Consider the following 14839-nt stretch of genomic DNA (forward strand, 5'->3'; position numbering starts at 1 on the left):
TCGGCAAGAAACGCTTCGGCGGAACTATGAATAAGTAAAAATTTACATACTTTTAACTTCTTAATTTACTTGTGCAAATATTTTATTTGTACAGCTCATACTGTGTTGAAGTTCTTGAGAAAAGAATTAAGAATTCCTCTTAAGATTGTTTTTCTGGAGTTTTTAAGTGGATTTGTAGCCACGTTTGTTGCAGAAAATGATTTAATCATGACATAGCCTACTCTCTCTCCTGTCCCCACCTAGTGGAGCAACGATGTAACCACAGAGATGCACACTGAACAAGTCATTTTTGTGTGGGGGAAATAAAAAGATTCGATGAATCAGCCATTAGTTCAGAGAAAAGGTTTCCACCTCAAAAATCCTTTTTTGGTTTGAATGGTTGGGCGTGGCCACGTGTATGTTGCAAGTTACAAAGAAGAACGCGCTTGGAAATCTAGCCATGACGCTTGCACTAATAAAAAGAAATCGGTCTGAATTCTCGCGATCAATAGTTTTGGCCACCGTTTAATCCAACTCAACGTAAGTTCATCCAAAGCGCTCTTTCCACCAGCCAATCTTAGCCTTTAAGAGGCGGGGGATATAGAGCAACATGTGCAAGATGATCACTGACTGACAGAGAACGGAGCGCTAGAAACTTTTCAGAAAGCACAAAGTGTTTGCATCTAAGATGGTATCGATTAAACGGTTGACATCTCTGTTCTCTGTGTCTTGGGAGCAAACGCTCATATATCTGGGCAGTTTGTTCGTTACACTCTTCATTTTTGTGGTAATTCGCCAGCTGGTAAAGCAGCGGAGACCCCGAGGGTTTCCCCCTGGACCGACACCTTTACCCATGATAGGGAATATTCTGTCCCTGGCCACAGAGCCTCACGTCTACATGAAGAGGCAGAGTGATATCCACGGTCAGGTACGCATGACACTCGAAGTCCTCACTTTCTCTTATTTACTTGCACATAATTACAGAATATAGGTATAGTAGACTTGACTGCTTTTAACTTTACGTTTTTGCTGATATTTTTTTGTTGTCACTTGTTTGGTTTTGCTGTTTAAAAAGCGAGTTTAAGCCACAACATGATAAATATTATGTAGCGTTATACGCTTTCTTGTAATGAAAGAAGTTGTCCACAGTGGAGTCGTCCGTAGTTGCGCTCTAAACAGAGTTTTTCATTTCTGACGAGCTGCAAATAGACTACACACATATACACAACCAGTCAAAAGTTTTTTTTTTTACAGTAAGATTTTTAATGTTTGCTCACAGGAATAAATTACATTTTACAATATATTTATATATTTTAACAGTAAGATTTTTATGTTTGCTCACAGGAATAAATTACATTTAAAAATATATTCAAATAGAAAGCAATATTTTAAATAGTAAAAATATTCACAATATTACTGCTTTCGCTGTATTTTGGATCAAATAAATGCAGGCTTGGTGAGCAGAAGATAATTATTTTAAAAACATTAAAAAAAACCTTCCTGTTCAAAAACTTTTTACTGCTAGTGTGTACTATCAGTCGATACGTTATTGCCATAAGAACATAACATTTAAATTTACATTACATTTATTCATTTAGCAGACGCTTTTATCCAAAGCGACTTACAGATGAAGACAGTGGAAGCAATCAAAACAACAAAAAGAGCAATGATATATAAGTGCTATAACAAGTCTCAGTTAGGTTAACACAGTACACGTAGCATGGGATTTTAAATAATATAATAAATAAAAAGAAAAAGAAAAAAAAGAATCGAGCAAGCTAGTTAGAGGTCTTTACACATACACACATATATATAATTGCATAATAAATGAAAAGAAAATAGAATACAAAAAGATTAGAAAGGTAGTTAGATATTTGTAATAATAGAATTAGAATAGTGAGTGTTAAAGTTAGAGGGTCAAATAAAGATGGAAGAGATGTGTTTTAAGCGGATTCTTGAAGATGGCTTAGGACTCAGCTGCTCGGATTGAGTTCATTTCACCAGAAGGGAACATTTAATTTAAAAGTCCGTAAAGTGACTTTGTGCTTCTTTGGGATGGCACAATCAAGCGACGTTCACTTGCAGAATGCAAGCTTCTAGAGGGCACATAAGTCTGAAGTAAAAAAATTAATGAACATTAATTAATAATTAAAAATACTAATATTACAGGTTACTTACTGTGCTCTTGTATTTTCAACGTAAATCATGCAATAGCCTATAAGCATTGCAATAAATGTATAATAAAAATTTTAGTACATAGTAGTTAAAGACACTTTATTTAATTATTAATATTATTATAAAATTATTATCAGGGCTGTCGCTGGCCGGGTAAGAGGTGGTGACGATTATAGGGGCCCACAAGCTGAGGATGCATTGGATGCATTGTCTCTTAAAGTGACCACGCCTAATTTACCATCTGCTGTCGGTGTCCTTAATGTTAATCCAAGAAAATGTAAGACAGAAAATCACTCACTGCCCTTGACTGAATTACTCTGTAGTTTTAACAAGAATTATTCCACAGTCAAACTAAAATTGTTCAGATACCAGATATAATTTTTATATTTTTTGCTAGACCTGACCATGTTTTGCCTAAGTGTTTTTTGCTAATGCAACCTTTTTACACCACAGACTGAACAAAATTAAGCATTGCTTGGTAATTGGTCAGCAAAGTATTGCTAATTGTGTAATTATTGTCATACTAATAGTTGTCAGATTTTATGCTTGGTTGTAATCCATTATATACTTTCTATCAAAGTTATCTGACATTATCAAGATGAATTTGTTAACTCTTCTTGTCATATTTTGTTACCATTATCTGAAGTATAGCGTGATAATGTGAGAAATGTTTTGTTTTGACTGTTTTTTACTTTGATTTTTACAGTGAAGACTATGCAGTGCTATTTTACATTTGATTATTCGGTTTCTGTACCTGGACACCTACAAACTTGAAAAACTTAAACATTGTGTAAATAGCACAAATAAATAAATAGAAAGAAACTAACAAATTAAACAAAAATGTAAAGGTTTCAAACAGGGCCCACTGGTACAATCTGCACGGTGCAAACCCCAACTACAGCCCTGATTATTATTAATAACTGGGAGTCCACTAAAACTAAAGTTCACTGCTGAGGTCTCTCATCGAGCTCACAGCTTATTGGTCCATGTTAGTGAATCACAGCGTTCTCTTATTGACGTGGCACGTTGCGTCGCATTGTGAGAAGAGTATCTGGGGTGCTTGAAAAGAACAAATGAGTCTTGCATTTGCGTTTTTGGCAGAGCGCCGCAGCACTCAGTTTTGCAGAATGGCCAAGACATGCTGAGTCAGCATGCCTAATTCATTTCCTCACTGTATCCATAAGAGTGAATGTAGCCTTCTAATTATACTCCTTCATTAGTAGAAATATGTTTGGCAGGGGAGTGGATTAATGAATATTGCCATTTTATTATCCAGATTTTCAGTCTAGACCTGGGAGGAATCTCGACTGTTATTCTAAATGGTTATGATGCCATTAAAGAGTGCCTATATCACCAAAGTGAGGTTTTTGCAGATCGTCCATCCCTCCCTTTATTTCAGAAGATGACAAAAATGGGAGGTAAGTGGTTCCTTATAGAATCATTTATTTTAGAATGATTTCCCAGAATAGATCACTGCCGAATGATCTAGATTAAAGGAATAGTTCACTCAAAAATGTAAGTTTATTATAATTAGTAGTATTATTATTATCCCCTCTCATGTCCTACACAAAAGACCCCCCCACCCCAATAAAAAAACAGCATAAAACTAGTGGTATGGTATGAATATCTTGAATTTTGATTTGTGCAACACAAAGCGTAGCATATGGACTAGTTTAATGATGCTTAAAGGGACAATAAGTAACTTTTTAGGTATTTTATTATCTAAAATCAATATTTTTATTCATAAATATGCCCTCAATGGTGTACAAATACCTATGCCAATGTTTAAACTAATCCTTGTAAATGAAGAATTTATTATCTTTATATACATGGGACGGGTAGGTTGACGGAGGCTTCCATGTAGTTCCGCCATCTTGCAAAACTATAATAGCAGAGAGGGACAAAAAGTACTAAGCCAACGCGTTTCCACAACGCGTTTTCGGTCAGAGCCAGAAACGCAGGTGCAGAGCAGTGAGAGGCGCTTGAAACTGCACCGGCAAGTTTAAAAGTCTGGATTGCATTCTTATTATGGACCATACATATGCCGCGCCACAGGAGAAGAAAACATTGTCACCAAAACAGTCAAAAATAGAACGTAAAAGGAAACGTGACCGTAGATTACAGAAAACAAGAGTTAATGTCGGGGAAGCTTTTTCTAGGTGGAAAGAGCTAATGCTTGATAAAGATTTCAAAAGAGACGCTGAAGTGGCCAGTTTTCTTCTCGACAGGTAAGTCATTGTTACAGTCTATATTATAATATTTTTTTTATATCTAACAATGCATATAATTCAGAAAATATAACAAATAAATTAGACATAACTACTAATTACAATATTTCATGTTTTCCACAGTCAGTAATTCATACTGTAACATTCGTTTGTTAGTTGTCATGTTGCAGTTTGTTTGAAATAACACACCTGTTCACCTGAAGGAAAACTCGACGAAGTGCTATTAGAATACATCCTGTCAAAGCTTTTTGGTACATATCGCCTACCGTAGATGCAACGCGCATTTGAAAAAGCGAGGCGCTGGAGAGCAAAATTAGTTTGAATGCAAAATACAATTTCACCACTAGATGGGAGTAATTCCTACTCAGTGTCCCTTTAACAGTCACTATAAAATGTTGAGTTTTTATTTTAAGGTGTCCTTGCTACAGTGTAATTATGCATTTAAGTACTGAGTAATATCAATTAATTACATGTACTTACTATATGGTTAGGGTTATGATTAGGGTTTGGCTTAGGGTTACTTGCATGTAATTATGCATAATTAAGAGTTATTATAATAGTAAATACATGTAACGTAACAAGGACACCTTAAAATAAAGTGTTACCAAATGTTCTCTGTGAAAAGGGGAAAAAAAATTGATTTATGTAGAATATCTAACAGCACCCAGGTTTAGAACAACATGAGGGAAGTGAATGAAAGGATGTTTCATTTTTAGTGAACTATTCCTATAACTATCTGAGTGTTTCAGGGAAAAGGCTCTGGCATGCTAATGTATGTCAGAGATGGGGCAATAACTAGAGAAGAGCGGACAGTCACACATGAGGTTATCATTTTATCAGCATCGCAGTTCTTGTAATCTGTGTTTAACTCATGAGACTAGGACCATTTGACTAATAATCTCAGGTTTAACATACAGAAGAGTTTATCATTAGATAAACCTTCATTGTTTCCATATTTAAACCGACATTGTTTGTTCTCTGTCTAGGCCTTCTGAACTGCAAATACGGTCGAGGCTGGATTGAACACAATAAACTGGCCGTGAACTGCTTCCGCTACTTTGGCAGCGGTCAGCAGATGTTTGGGAGGATTTCGGAGGAGTGCCTGTTTTTTCTCGATGCCGTTGACCAGCATCAGGGGAAGCCCTTCAACCCGAAGCATCTTGTGACCAATGCTGTCTCCAACATCACCAACCTCATTATCTTCGGGCAGCGTTTCACCTACGACGACAGCGATTTTCAACACATGATTGAGATCTTCAGCGAGAATGTGGAGCTGGCAGCCAGTGGCTGGGCTTTCCTGTACAACGCCTTCCCCTGGATGGAGTACGTGCCCTTCGGGAAGCACCAAAAACTCTTCCGCAATGCCAACGAGGTCTACAACTTCCTACTGCAAATCATCCAGCGCTTCTCGCAGGATAGAGTACCCCAGTCGCCGCAACATTACATTGATGCCTACTTGGACGAAATGGAGCAGAGCGCCACCGATAAAGCTACATCTTTCTCTCAAGATAATCTGATTTTCTCTGTTGGAGAGCTCATCATTGCGGGTACAGAGACTACCACAAATTGTCTGCGCTGGGCTATGCTTTACATGGCTCTGTATCCCAGGATACAAGGTTGGTGCCCACAGAGCAATGGGTATTTTTTCTCGTTTACATCTTTTTAATGTCGTCGCACTAATCATGTTATGTGTTTTCCGTGCAGAAAAGGTCCAAATGGAGATCGATTGCATCCTGAATGGCAGACCACCGGGTCTTGAAGACAAGCAGAGGATGCCGTATGTGGAAGCAGTGCTGCATGAAGTCCTGCGCTTTTGCAACGTCGTCCCACTGGGCATCTTCCGCGCTACGTCTCAAGATGCGGTGGTGCGTGGCTACACTATCCCCAGGGGCACCATGGTCATCACTAACTTGTACTCAGTGCATTTCGATGAGAAGTACTGGAGTGACCCATCCATCTTCTGCCCAGAGCGGTTCCTCGATTGTAACGGCAAATTTGTCCGCCATGAAGCATTTCTCCCTTTCTCTATAGGTAAACGGCAGATATTTGGGAAATCGGTCAGTCTAGAAGACTTTCGTTGTTCTGATGTATCTGATTTCTGTGTGTTTGTCTTTAGGTAAGCGGCACTGTCTGGGAGAGCAGTTGGCTAGGCTGGAGATGTTCTTGTTCTTCACCACGTTGCTCCAGAGGTTCCATCTTCAGTTCCCCGAAGGCTTTATTCCAAGTCTCTCTCCAAAATTAGGCATGACCCTTCAGCCTCGACCGTACTCCATATGTGCCATCAGAAGACAGCAGTAAACCTTGCCCCAAGAGCTCTGGGACACATGCACTCACCTCAGGGGATCTTACTAAGAAATGCAAACGTGAGCAGAGCAGTTCCCCGTCTTAAATTCCATCAGCGGGGAATACTGACCTCTAATATTGACTTGTTAAATTCTCAGAACGTGTCCTCCATAGTTTCACAGAACCCAGCCTGAGAGTGATAAGAGTACTGTTATACAGAACACATGCTCTGGCGAGCAAAGAATGAGCACATGTGTGTTACCCAACGAGAATGTACATGAGGGTATCAGGATAAATGTAGCATGTATCTTTCATAACTTGAACCAATAAGTGTACTGTGTAGCAAACCGAATGTTGTGCTTGTCAATATGAAAAGAACTATTGTGTCAATGATTGACAGGGTTTACCTATATAATGATTTTGAGGTCTGGCTTTTCCAGCATTCCTCCATTTCTGGAGTCAGGCAAGTGAGAGGAGAACAGCTGCCGTTCCCAGAAAGTTTTGGAAATGCTTCATGACTCCCATTGGTTTAATGCCATATATCAATTCTGCAATAACGGCCCTGTCCCTAGTTTATCTCAGTGGAAAGAGACTGTCGAGAAACTTGAGCTGCAATATTTCTGACTGAAAAAATGGTACTTTCATGAAAAGCTGGACTTTAATATACATTTTATAGCTTAATATTATTTTTACTTCACTTTTAACAAGTTTTTCTCTTTTTTTTTTGCATGTTGTGATAAAAAAAAAAAAAAAAAAACGACAATTTTTTTTATAAAATGAAGACAAAATAAGCCTTTGTTTTGTGAGTTGATCCTAAGCTTTCTGTCTGCGACCTCTCTTTCAACTTTGCTGGAATTTTCCGAAGCCAGTTATAATGCTGGAAAAGGAGCATATAGAGCATATGGTTTGGCACATATCTAAAATGAATGATTTTCAAGGCATTTTTGTTTGTTGACTGTGAACCTACAGTATGTAGTATCTTAATTTCCTTCTGCAGTGCCTTCAAAACTCCTATGTTGTCACTGTAAAAACATCTTTTTGTCACCAAAAAATCTTTCCTGTCTGTGTCGTCTAGGCAGCACTTAGACAAACTGCACAGGACCGGAAAACTCATTTAAAAGCGGAGTGACGGGCAGGGCATTGTTGCTTTGGGTAAGCTGTCACAGAGATGCTGTCATCTGAAGAGATAAGGCTGGCCTTTCATACGACCCACACTTGGGGACTCATCATCCGCTGACTGTCATCTTACAGGCAGTTCCTCCCTGGAGAACACTTGGGCTTTCATCTGAGCACGAAGGAAACATGCAACTCGATGTTGCTTAGTAGCACACTTAGATAATGTCACAAACATGTTGCATCATAGAGATAACTCCAAAGGGTGAAGACATTTTGCTAGTGTTTGGACATCTCTTTAATAAGTGAAAGGTCATGATCAACGCTTGTTCCTTCACTGCGGTGGTGCGATCAAAATTTTACAGGTATACCTGGATAATGTGGTCTGCACAAGTATTATGATTCTATTAACAAAACCAGGGGTTTTCAAACGTTTTGATATCAGGGTCCCTTAAAAATTTTGATCCCTTAGGGACCCTTGATAATTTTTTATGTATACAAAAACGATCCGTAAAGATAAGTAAATTGTCAAAAGTAATTTTGAGATGATTGACAAGAAACAATCAAAAAAAAAAAAAGAATGCCTTTAATATGCTGTAAACCTAAAACATACATTCTTTCCTCAAAGTATCTGAGAATTATTTTCTTATAAATATAAAATCAATTGTGGGGTCAGTACATTTTTAAAAAGAGAAATACTCGTCAAGGATTAAATATATAAAAAGTGACGCTAAAGATGTTTATAATGTTCATTATGTTCGGTTCATGAAAGGATTCTGAAAAAAAATGCTTTGTGGTTTACACTTTTTGCTTTTTTTTTTTATTAAAATTTTTAAATGTTATTTTATTAAGATAAATGTTTCATGAGAACTAAATCAGCATATTAAAATGATTTATTAAGGATCACGTCACACTGAAGACTAATGACTTAAAAAAGCTTCTATAGTGAATTTGCAATATTTCTGTATTTTTTCTGTATTTTTGATATTTATGGAGCCTCAGTGAACAAACCATGCAGATCAGATTTTTTCTTACAGTTTAAAATTAGTACTGTCAATAGATTTAATCAATATCGTAACTGCAAATATTGACTTCCATGACGGCTCTAACAGCCCTAAAATACGTTCCCTCACGGCCCCTTAAATAATTTTCTTTATAATTTTTTTTTTCCAGGCCTTCTTCAAACACTAATTTGAAATCCCCTGACTAAGAACAGGCAGGTACACATCTGCTCCCATGCAAAACACAGAAGACAAAAAAAAAAAAAAAATGACAGCCAGGAAACAATTGAGAGAGAATGAAACTCTTGTTCAGGGATGGTGCTTTTATGACAGCCATAAATAATAACAAAAAAGTCAATTCTCCCCCACAACCCTGAAAAGGCTGAATGGTTACATCAGACATTGCCATCTAAATGCTACATTAAAAAAGTGAAAGCCATCGTGAAGTTATTGATGACAGGAACATCGGAGGTTACTGTGGTGCGACGAACCCCCAAAAGTGAGATACCACAGTCGAGCAAGACGAGGGGATGGGGGTGTCTTGATGCTCTGATCTGCCGTCACCCTGCTTGGCAACCTGTTTGAGCCCAGTCGGGGTTAGCTCAGTGAAGTGGAGGGGAGGGGGGACGAACTGAGCCACACTGGAGACCCGGATCCAAGAACTGATGAACACACATTCTGGACAGAAAAAGAGAAGCACCACAAGCTGCTTTGGGTGCGCACAAGCCCCCAACACAGAACACACCCTGAGCACAAGCCAAAAAAGTGACTAATGAACAAACCCACATAGGGAGACAGAGACAGTGAGGCATCTGGCATTGAAATTAGGGGCTTTCCGCAAAAGAGTGGTTATGGGCAGGAACAAAAGACAGTGCACCCCAAAAAACACAACACCCAAACACATCCACATCTGTAAATAGCATTAGATTAAAAAAAAAAAAAAACTCCTGAAACAAGATGATAATTACATGGTCTCAATGTACAATATATGTCAGCTGTATGTAGAAAACAGACACATTGTTGATTAATTAAAAAATATATAATATATATATTTATATATATGCATGTATTCGTTCTGTGCAGAGGTTAAACACTTGTTTGGTAGTAAAATGTGCACATTTATATATTTTTTTTCTTTTTTTGTTTACTCTTAAATATACTAGCTTGATTTACACTGCCTACTTGAGAACTGTCCTCTACAGAGACAAAATGAGTTTTTGTTGAGGTGAGGCAGACCGAGAGAGAGAGAGAGAGAGAGAGAAAGAGACCCACCTCCCCGTCCTTCTCTAATTATTCTAGTGGAATGCCTAGAGTTCTTGCTTCAGACAAAAAAATATAAAACTATTAGTATTAAACTTGCCTAATGGTGAAGAATAAGAAAATATACAGGGGAGAAAAGTACAACTTTCAAGGTGAAACCCTGGATTCCTAGAAAATGAACTGGCCGGATTTTGCGTTTGGCAATAATTAAAGTACAAGCATGTTCAAATAATGCCAAACATGAAGATACCCCAAAGCAATGTTTAGTCTATGACATGCATGCTAACTCAAACATTCAGTTTTCGGTTAACTTCCCTGGCTCCCAATTCTTATCAGGGGGGTCTTTGTAAAAAATAAACATGGATATACTGGTCTGGAGCAGCTGATAAGGATGGGGGTTAATATGTAGGACTTTGGGGGGAGCTTCTTTTTTGTTGCTAGCGACTTTCAAGCTATTTATACAAAAAATAGATATTTTTTTTCTTTTGTCCCGCCTCTGAAAAGAACGTTCGACGTGCAAGTTGAAATTGCAGAATTAAACTTTCGCAAAAACCAAGGATCGATCCTTCACATTAATCCTGAGTAACCGTGAAAAAATAGATCTATTTCAACGTAAAAAAGGAGAAACGTCCCTTCATTTGAACAGCATTCGTGTCCCATTTGCTATGCTTTTAAACACAGATGGACTTTACAGAGAATGATTGGCAACTCAGCGTTCCTGAAGAGGAAAAAGGGGGACACCACAAATGCAAATAAAAAAGAAAGGAAGAAAGAAAAAAAAAAACAAAGGCAAACAAAAAACTACAAGAAGGTGATCAACATGAATAAAAAGCATCCAAAACGATGCAGAGGTCAGGTCATTTTTCAGTCAAAATGTCAGCATTTCCACTTGTCCTAATGACTCTGTTCAGTAATACAGTGTTTTATGTCACCAGCATGAATTGGGGACTGCATACACAGTGCAGCGTACATAGCCCATTTTCTGGACCACAAGAAAAATAAAAACAAACAATATTTTATATATTTATATATTTTTTTTAAAGTTCAGACAGGCACATTTTGAGCTATGCTTCCTGACACTGAGCCTGAAACGGCTTCAGTCGCAGTCTTTCTATGTTTTCGAACTGTTCGCTTTGGTAACGGGTGTCAATCACGTCATTGTCTTTTTCGTGTCTTTTTGGACTTCAGTACCTATGGGAGAGTGAAGAGCTCTACGTTCAAGGTGGCGACACAGCCAGCGAACCATTGGATGGCATGATTCTCCCTGCTTGTGTTTTTCTCCGTCTGGATTTAATCTCACAACACGGTTCGGCGTCTTCAAAGCTCTGTTCGATCTCCGCTGATTCTCCATGGGGTGAAAGTGCATAGGAGTGGGGTTCCCACCAAAGGGTCCTCTCACAGTAGTAAGGCCTTTTTTTTCAACACAATGTGAACTGCTTTAGCTTCAGAGTGTCGGCACAGTGACGAATTTCAGCGTGGGGAGATCCGCTAGGGTCTTCCTCTGGGTGTCAATGTGTGTGTTTGTGTAGGTGAAGGAGAGGGAGGGGTCGTTTCTTGACCTTCTCCTCTTGCTACTGCCGTTCCTCCTCCTCGGCCTCCTCTTGGATGACCTGGATGTCGTCGGAGGAGGAGGTGGACTGAGGAAGGCTGGGGCTCTCGGATTCCTGCTGCTGCTGAGTCTCCAGCTCTTTGGCCTTCTCCTCTTCTTCAATGGTCTTCTTCCACACCTTGTGGTTCTCTGATAAGTGCTGCATGATGCTGCAGAATAACCGACGTTGACCCTTCCTCCTCTCTGAAAGAAAAACTACTCGATTAGTGTGCGATACATAACACAAATGGACTCTTTTTACAGATTCTGCAAAACTGTATATTCATACTTGGTTCAAGATCCTCGTCCAGCTCTTCATCTTCCGTTTCAATGTCTTCCGTCTCTTCTTCATCGTCTGAGCCCTCATCGTCAATCCAGTATCCCGGCAGCAGGCCGGCAGCATCGTAGGAGTTACAAAGAGGCCCGACGATGTGCGTGATAAAAGACTCCTGCAGCTTTGCTAACTGCGGTGCCGAGCGATCCATGAAAGGACTGATGGGTAATCCCAGAGTGGCTTCTTCATCACCCTGAAAATGCACAAATGTTGATCGCAAGCTGCTGTATATTGTGTAAGTTATGTGAAGAGAATAGGACAGACCTGCTCATAAAACTCATTGACGATACCCTCTGTCCATTTGAGGTGAAGGCTGCGTTCTTTGGCTGGCCCATTGATATCTGCCAGCTTAATGCACACTTGGCACACTAACAACCTGTCATTTTCATTAGTCCAGTCGATGCCTGGACTATTCACATCATTAACCTGTAAAAAAAAAAAAAGGAAAAAGGAAAAAGGATCAATCAGAGGATTAACCTAAAAATAGCACAATTTTCTGCAGTAGGCATGTTCACGATACATTTTTAAACAGACTACTGGTCAAAAGTTTAGTATAAAGAAGTTTTAATGTTCTTGAAATAAGTATCTTATACTAACCATGGTTATGTTTATCTGATCAAAAACACTGAAATATTATTGCAATTTACAAATAATAGTTCAAATGTACTAGCTAGTTAGTTTGTCCAATTAGCATATTCATACCTTTCATTTCAATTCTGTGCATACATACAGTGGAAAATGACAGAATTAAACTTAATTATTTCATTTTTTGAATGCTACATTATAGTCCTAGTCATGGTCTTTTTCAAAAGACATTAAGACTATTTTTGGTGAATTAGAAGCAAGCAGTAATGTAACTTACTAAGATTAGAGAAGCTTACATTTCTTTTACGGAACATAAAGTAAAATTAAATAAGCAGTTAACTCAAGAAAAAACATTCCAAGGTGTCAGTGTTGCCAGTTAAGATGTTCTAAAAAGGCTAACGTTATTTCAAATTACTACATAAACATCACGGGCTAATACACAGTGTTAACGAGTGATTTTTATCTCTATATTGATATTTTTTCTGCTCCTATTCTTTGTGTCGCTACCTGCCTTGTGCCCATGATAATTTTACTTTTTCACTCTTTTTAGAAATTATACTTTCAGAGCACATAATGACAAAACTATTTTAAATGCGTGCACCATGCATAATCAATGCGCTATGATGACTTTATGTTATGATCATAGACGGTTATGATGCAGAAAGTGTTTAAATTAGTCCAACATATTGTCAAATCTTATGATTTTTCACTGATGTCAATTTAGTTTTATTCTAAAATTATTTTAATCAGTTTGATGATAGTTAGTACTAAAATTATGTTAACTGTCAGAAATTATTTTGCTTAATATATGGGTGTAGGACACGATGGTCACAAGAGGGCAAAAAGAAAAACCTTTCCTGGGGCGCCCCCCAGTCATTTTGCGCCCTAGGCAACTGCCTATGTCCCCTATGCCACGGGCCAGCCCTGTGTGCATGAAACTGAACAGTATTTATATAGGTTTTCTTTTTTTACCTCTGATGCACTGCAATTCCTGACCTGTCTGAACTCTATGAGCACCTTCTCAAACCCAGTCTGCGCGCAAGGCATTTTCTTCTTCTTGCTTTATGGCGTATCACAAACTTATAAGTGCATTACTGCCACCTTTCGCTCAAATGGACAATTGACACTCCTAATTGAGATTGTAGATCGAGTGTTTCTTGCATAGACTGATCGTTTTGTCTTTACACATCAATATATCGTCACGAGCTGCAGGGTTTAATTAAAAAAAAAAATGTTTTAGCCGTGATTCCCATCCACTTGCATTATATGACTAACGGTTCGTTTTTAAAATTCTTTTTGTGTTCTACTGAAGAAACAAAGTCACCTAATCTTGGATGCCCTGGGGGTAAGCACATAAACATCAAATTTTCATTTTTGGGTGAATTATCCCTTTAACCAGTCAAATTCACAGACGTTTGTTAAAAACACGCGTTAGACAAAACAGTCGGGTATGTCTGTGAAGATAAACAGATGAGAAGGAAAATTCATGTTTATATTACTGGTACATCTGTGTGGCGGCAGCGTAATATACAGTAAATAAATCCATTTCTCTCTTGTCTCCTCTGAGGTTGGGACTCTAAACAGTGTTCTGTGCTCGTCAGTGCAAAGCTAAAGGTTAGCATGCTTGGCTAGAACTTTCACCAAGGTGTTCGAACTGGTACATGTGTCACACAATGGTGGCGTGGCACTGTGGTTGGAAGCTGGCAGATCAAGGGGTGGTAATATTATGAGAAGATCCCCTTTCTACGACACAGGGGGAGTGAAATTTGACGCTCTAGTTATTTCACAAGCTTGCAGAGAAATGCTTACTTTAAAAAAAAATTTACTTGGTTGTTCTTTATCACATTTTATGGGTTGGTAGATGCACCAGGGTCCAAATTATAGCACTTAAACATGTAAAAAGTCAGACTTTCATGATATGTCACCAGTTGGTCTGATTTATGTCAACCAAAACAAGCTATCGTGCTTGTTATTGATTATTAATATTGGTTGTTGATACCATATCAATGCACCTCTACTACTGACCTTGGAATTAAACTCTGCTAGGAAGTCAAAGTGCTTCTTTAGGTCTGTTGCGAGGATGGCCTCGATGACTAGGAACCGAAAACGCTTAAACTCGACATGGTCTAAACTGCCCAGGAAGTTGAATTCCGGCTGGGAAAGAAACAGGCTCCAGGCAGAGGCTGCATGGTGGTTCTCCAAAACTGAACGGTCATTATACAACACCGCCTGTGTGAGACAGAGTGTGGAGAGATGGAAATAGAGAAAGAAAGAAGAGGGAAACATGCATGAG

General features: G+C 38.5%; 2 protein-coding genes across 2 annotated transcripts in view; one reads left to right on the top strand and one right to left on the bottom strand.

Annotated features, from left to right (window-relative positions):
* The first annotated feature begins 419 nt into the window (after positions 1-419).
* On the top strand, positions 420-8221 carry LOC127961447 (vitamin D 25-hydroxylase). The gene is made up of 5 exons (XM_052560541.1): positions 420-907; positions 3431-3572; positions 5369-5998; positions 6087-6413; positions 6499-8221. The coding sequence occupies exons 1-5, from the start codon at positions 668-670 to the stop codon at positions 6678-6680; spliced, it is 1521 nt and encodes a 506-aa protein (XP_052416501.1). The 5' UTR covers positions 420-667; the 3' UTR covers positions 6681-8221.
* Positions 8222-9065: 844 nt separating this feature from the next.
* LOC127961446 (cGMP-inhibited 3',5'-cyclic phosphodiesterase 3B-like) overlaps positions 9066-14839 on the bottom strand; it is a 48438-nt gene continuing 42664 nt past the window's right edge. The window contains exons 13-16 of the mRNA XM_052560540.1: positions 14572-14775; positions 12226-12387; positions 11917-12154; positions 9066-11831 (exon numbers count right to left, since the gene is read on the bottom strand). Coding sequence (XP_052416500.1) covers positions 11611-11831; positions 11917-12154; positions 12226-12387; positions 14572-14775 — 825 coding nt within the window. The 3' untranslated portion in view covers positions 9066-11610. The remainder of the gene's footprint in view (positions 11832-11916; positions 12155-12225; positions 12388-14571; positions 14776-14839) is intronic.

Source organism: Carassius gibelio, chromosome B7 (genome assembly GCF_023724105.1).
Source record: "Carassius gibelio isolate Cgi1373 ecotype wild population from Czech Republic chromosome B7, carGib1.2-hapl.c, whole genome shotgun sequence".
In the NCBI taxonomy this organism is placed as follows: Eukaryota; Metazoa; Chordata; class Actinopteri; order Cypriniformes; family Cyprinidae; genus Carassius; species Carassius gibelio.

Excerpts from the sequence above, each read along its gene's own strand:
- LOC127961447 (XM_052560541.1), top strand. The coding sequence starts at position 668 with ATGGTATCGATTAAACGGTTGACATCTCTGTTCTCTGTGTCTTGGGAG. Across the intron at positions 5,999-6,086 it reads TCTGTATCCCAGGATACAAG|AAAAGGTCCAAATGGAGATC; the intron begins GTTGGTGCCCAC and ends TTTTCCGTGCAG. Across the intron at positions 6,414-6,498 it reads ATTTCTCCCTTTCTCTATAG|GTAAGCGGCACTGTCTGGGA; the intron begins GTAAACGGCAGA and ends GTTTGTCTTTAG.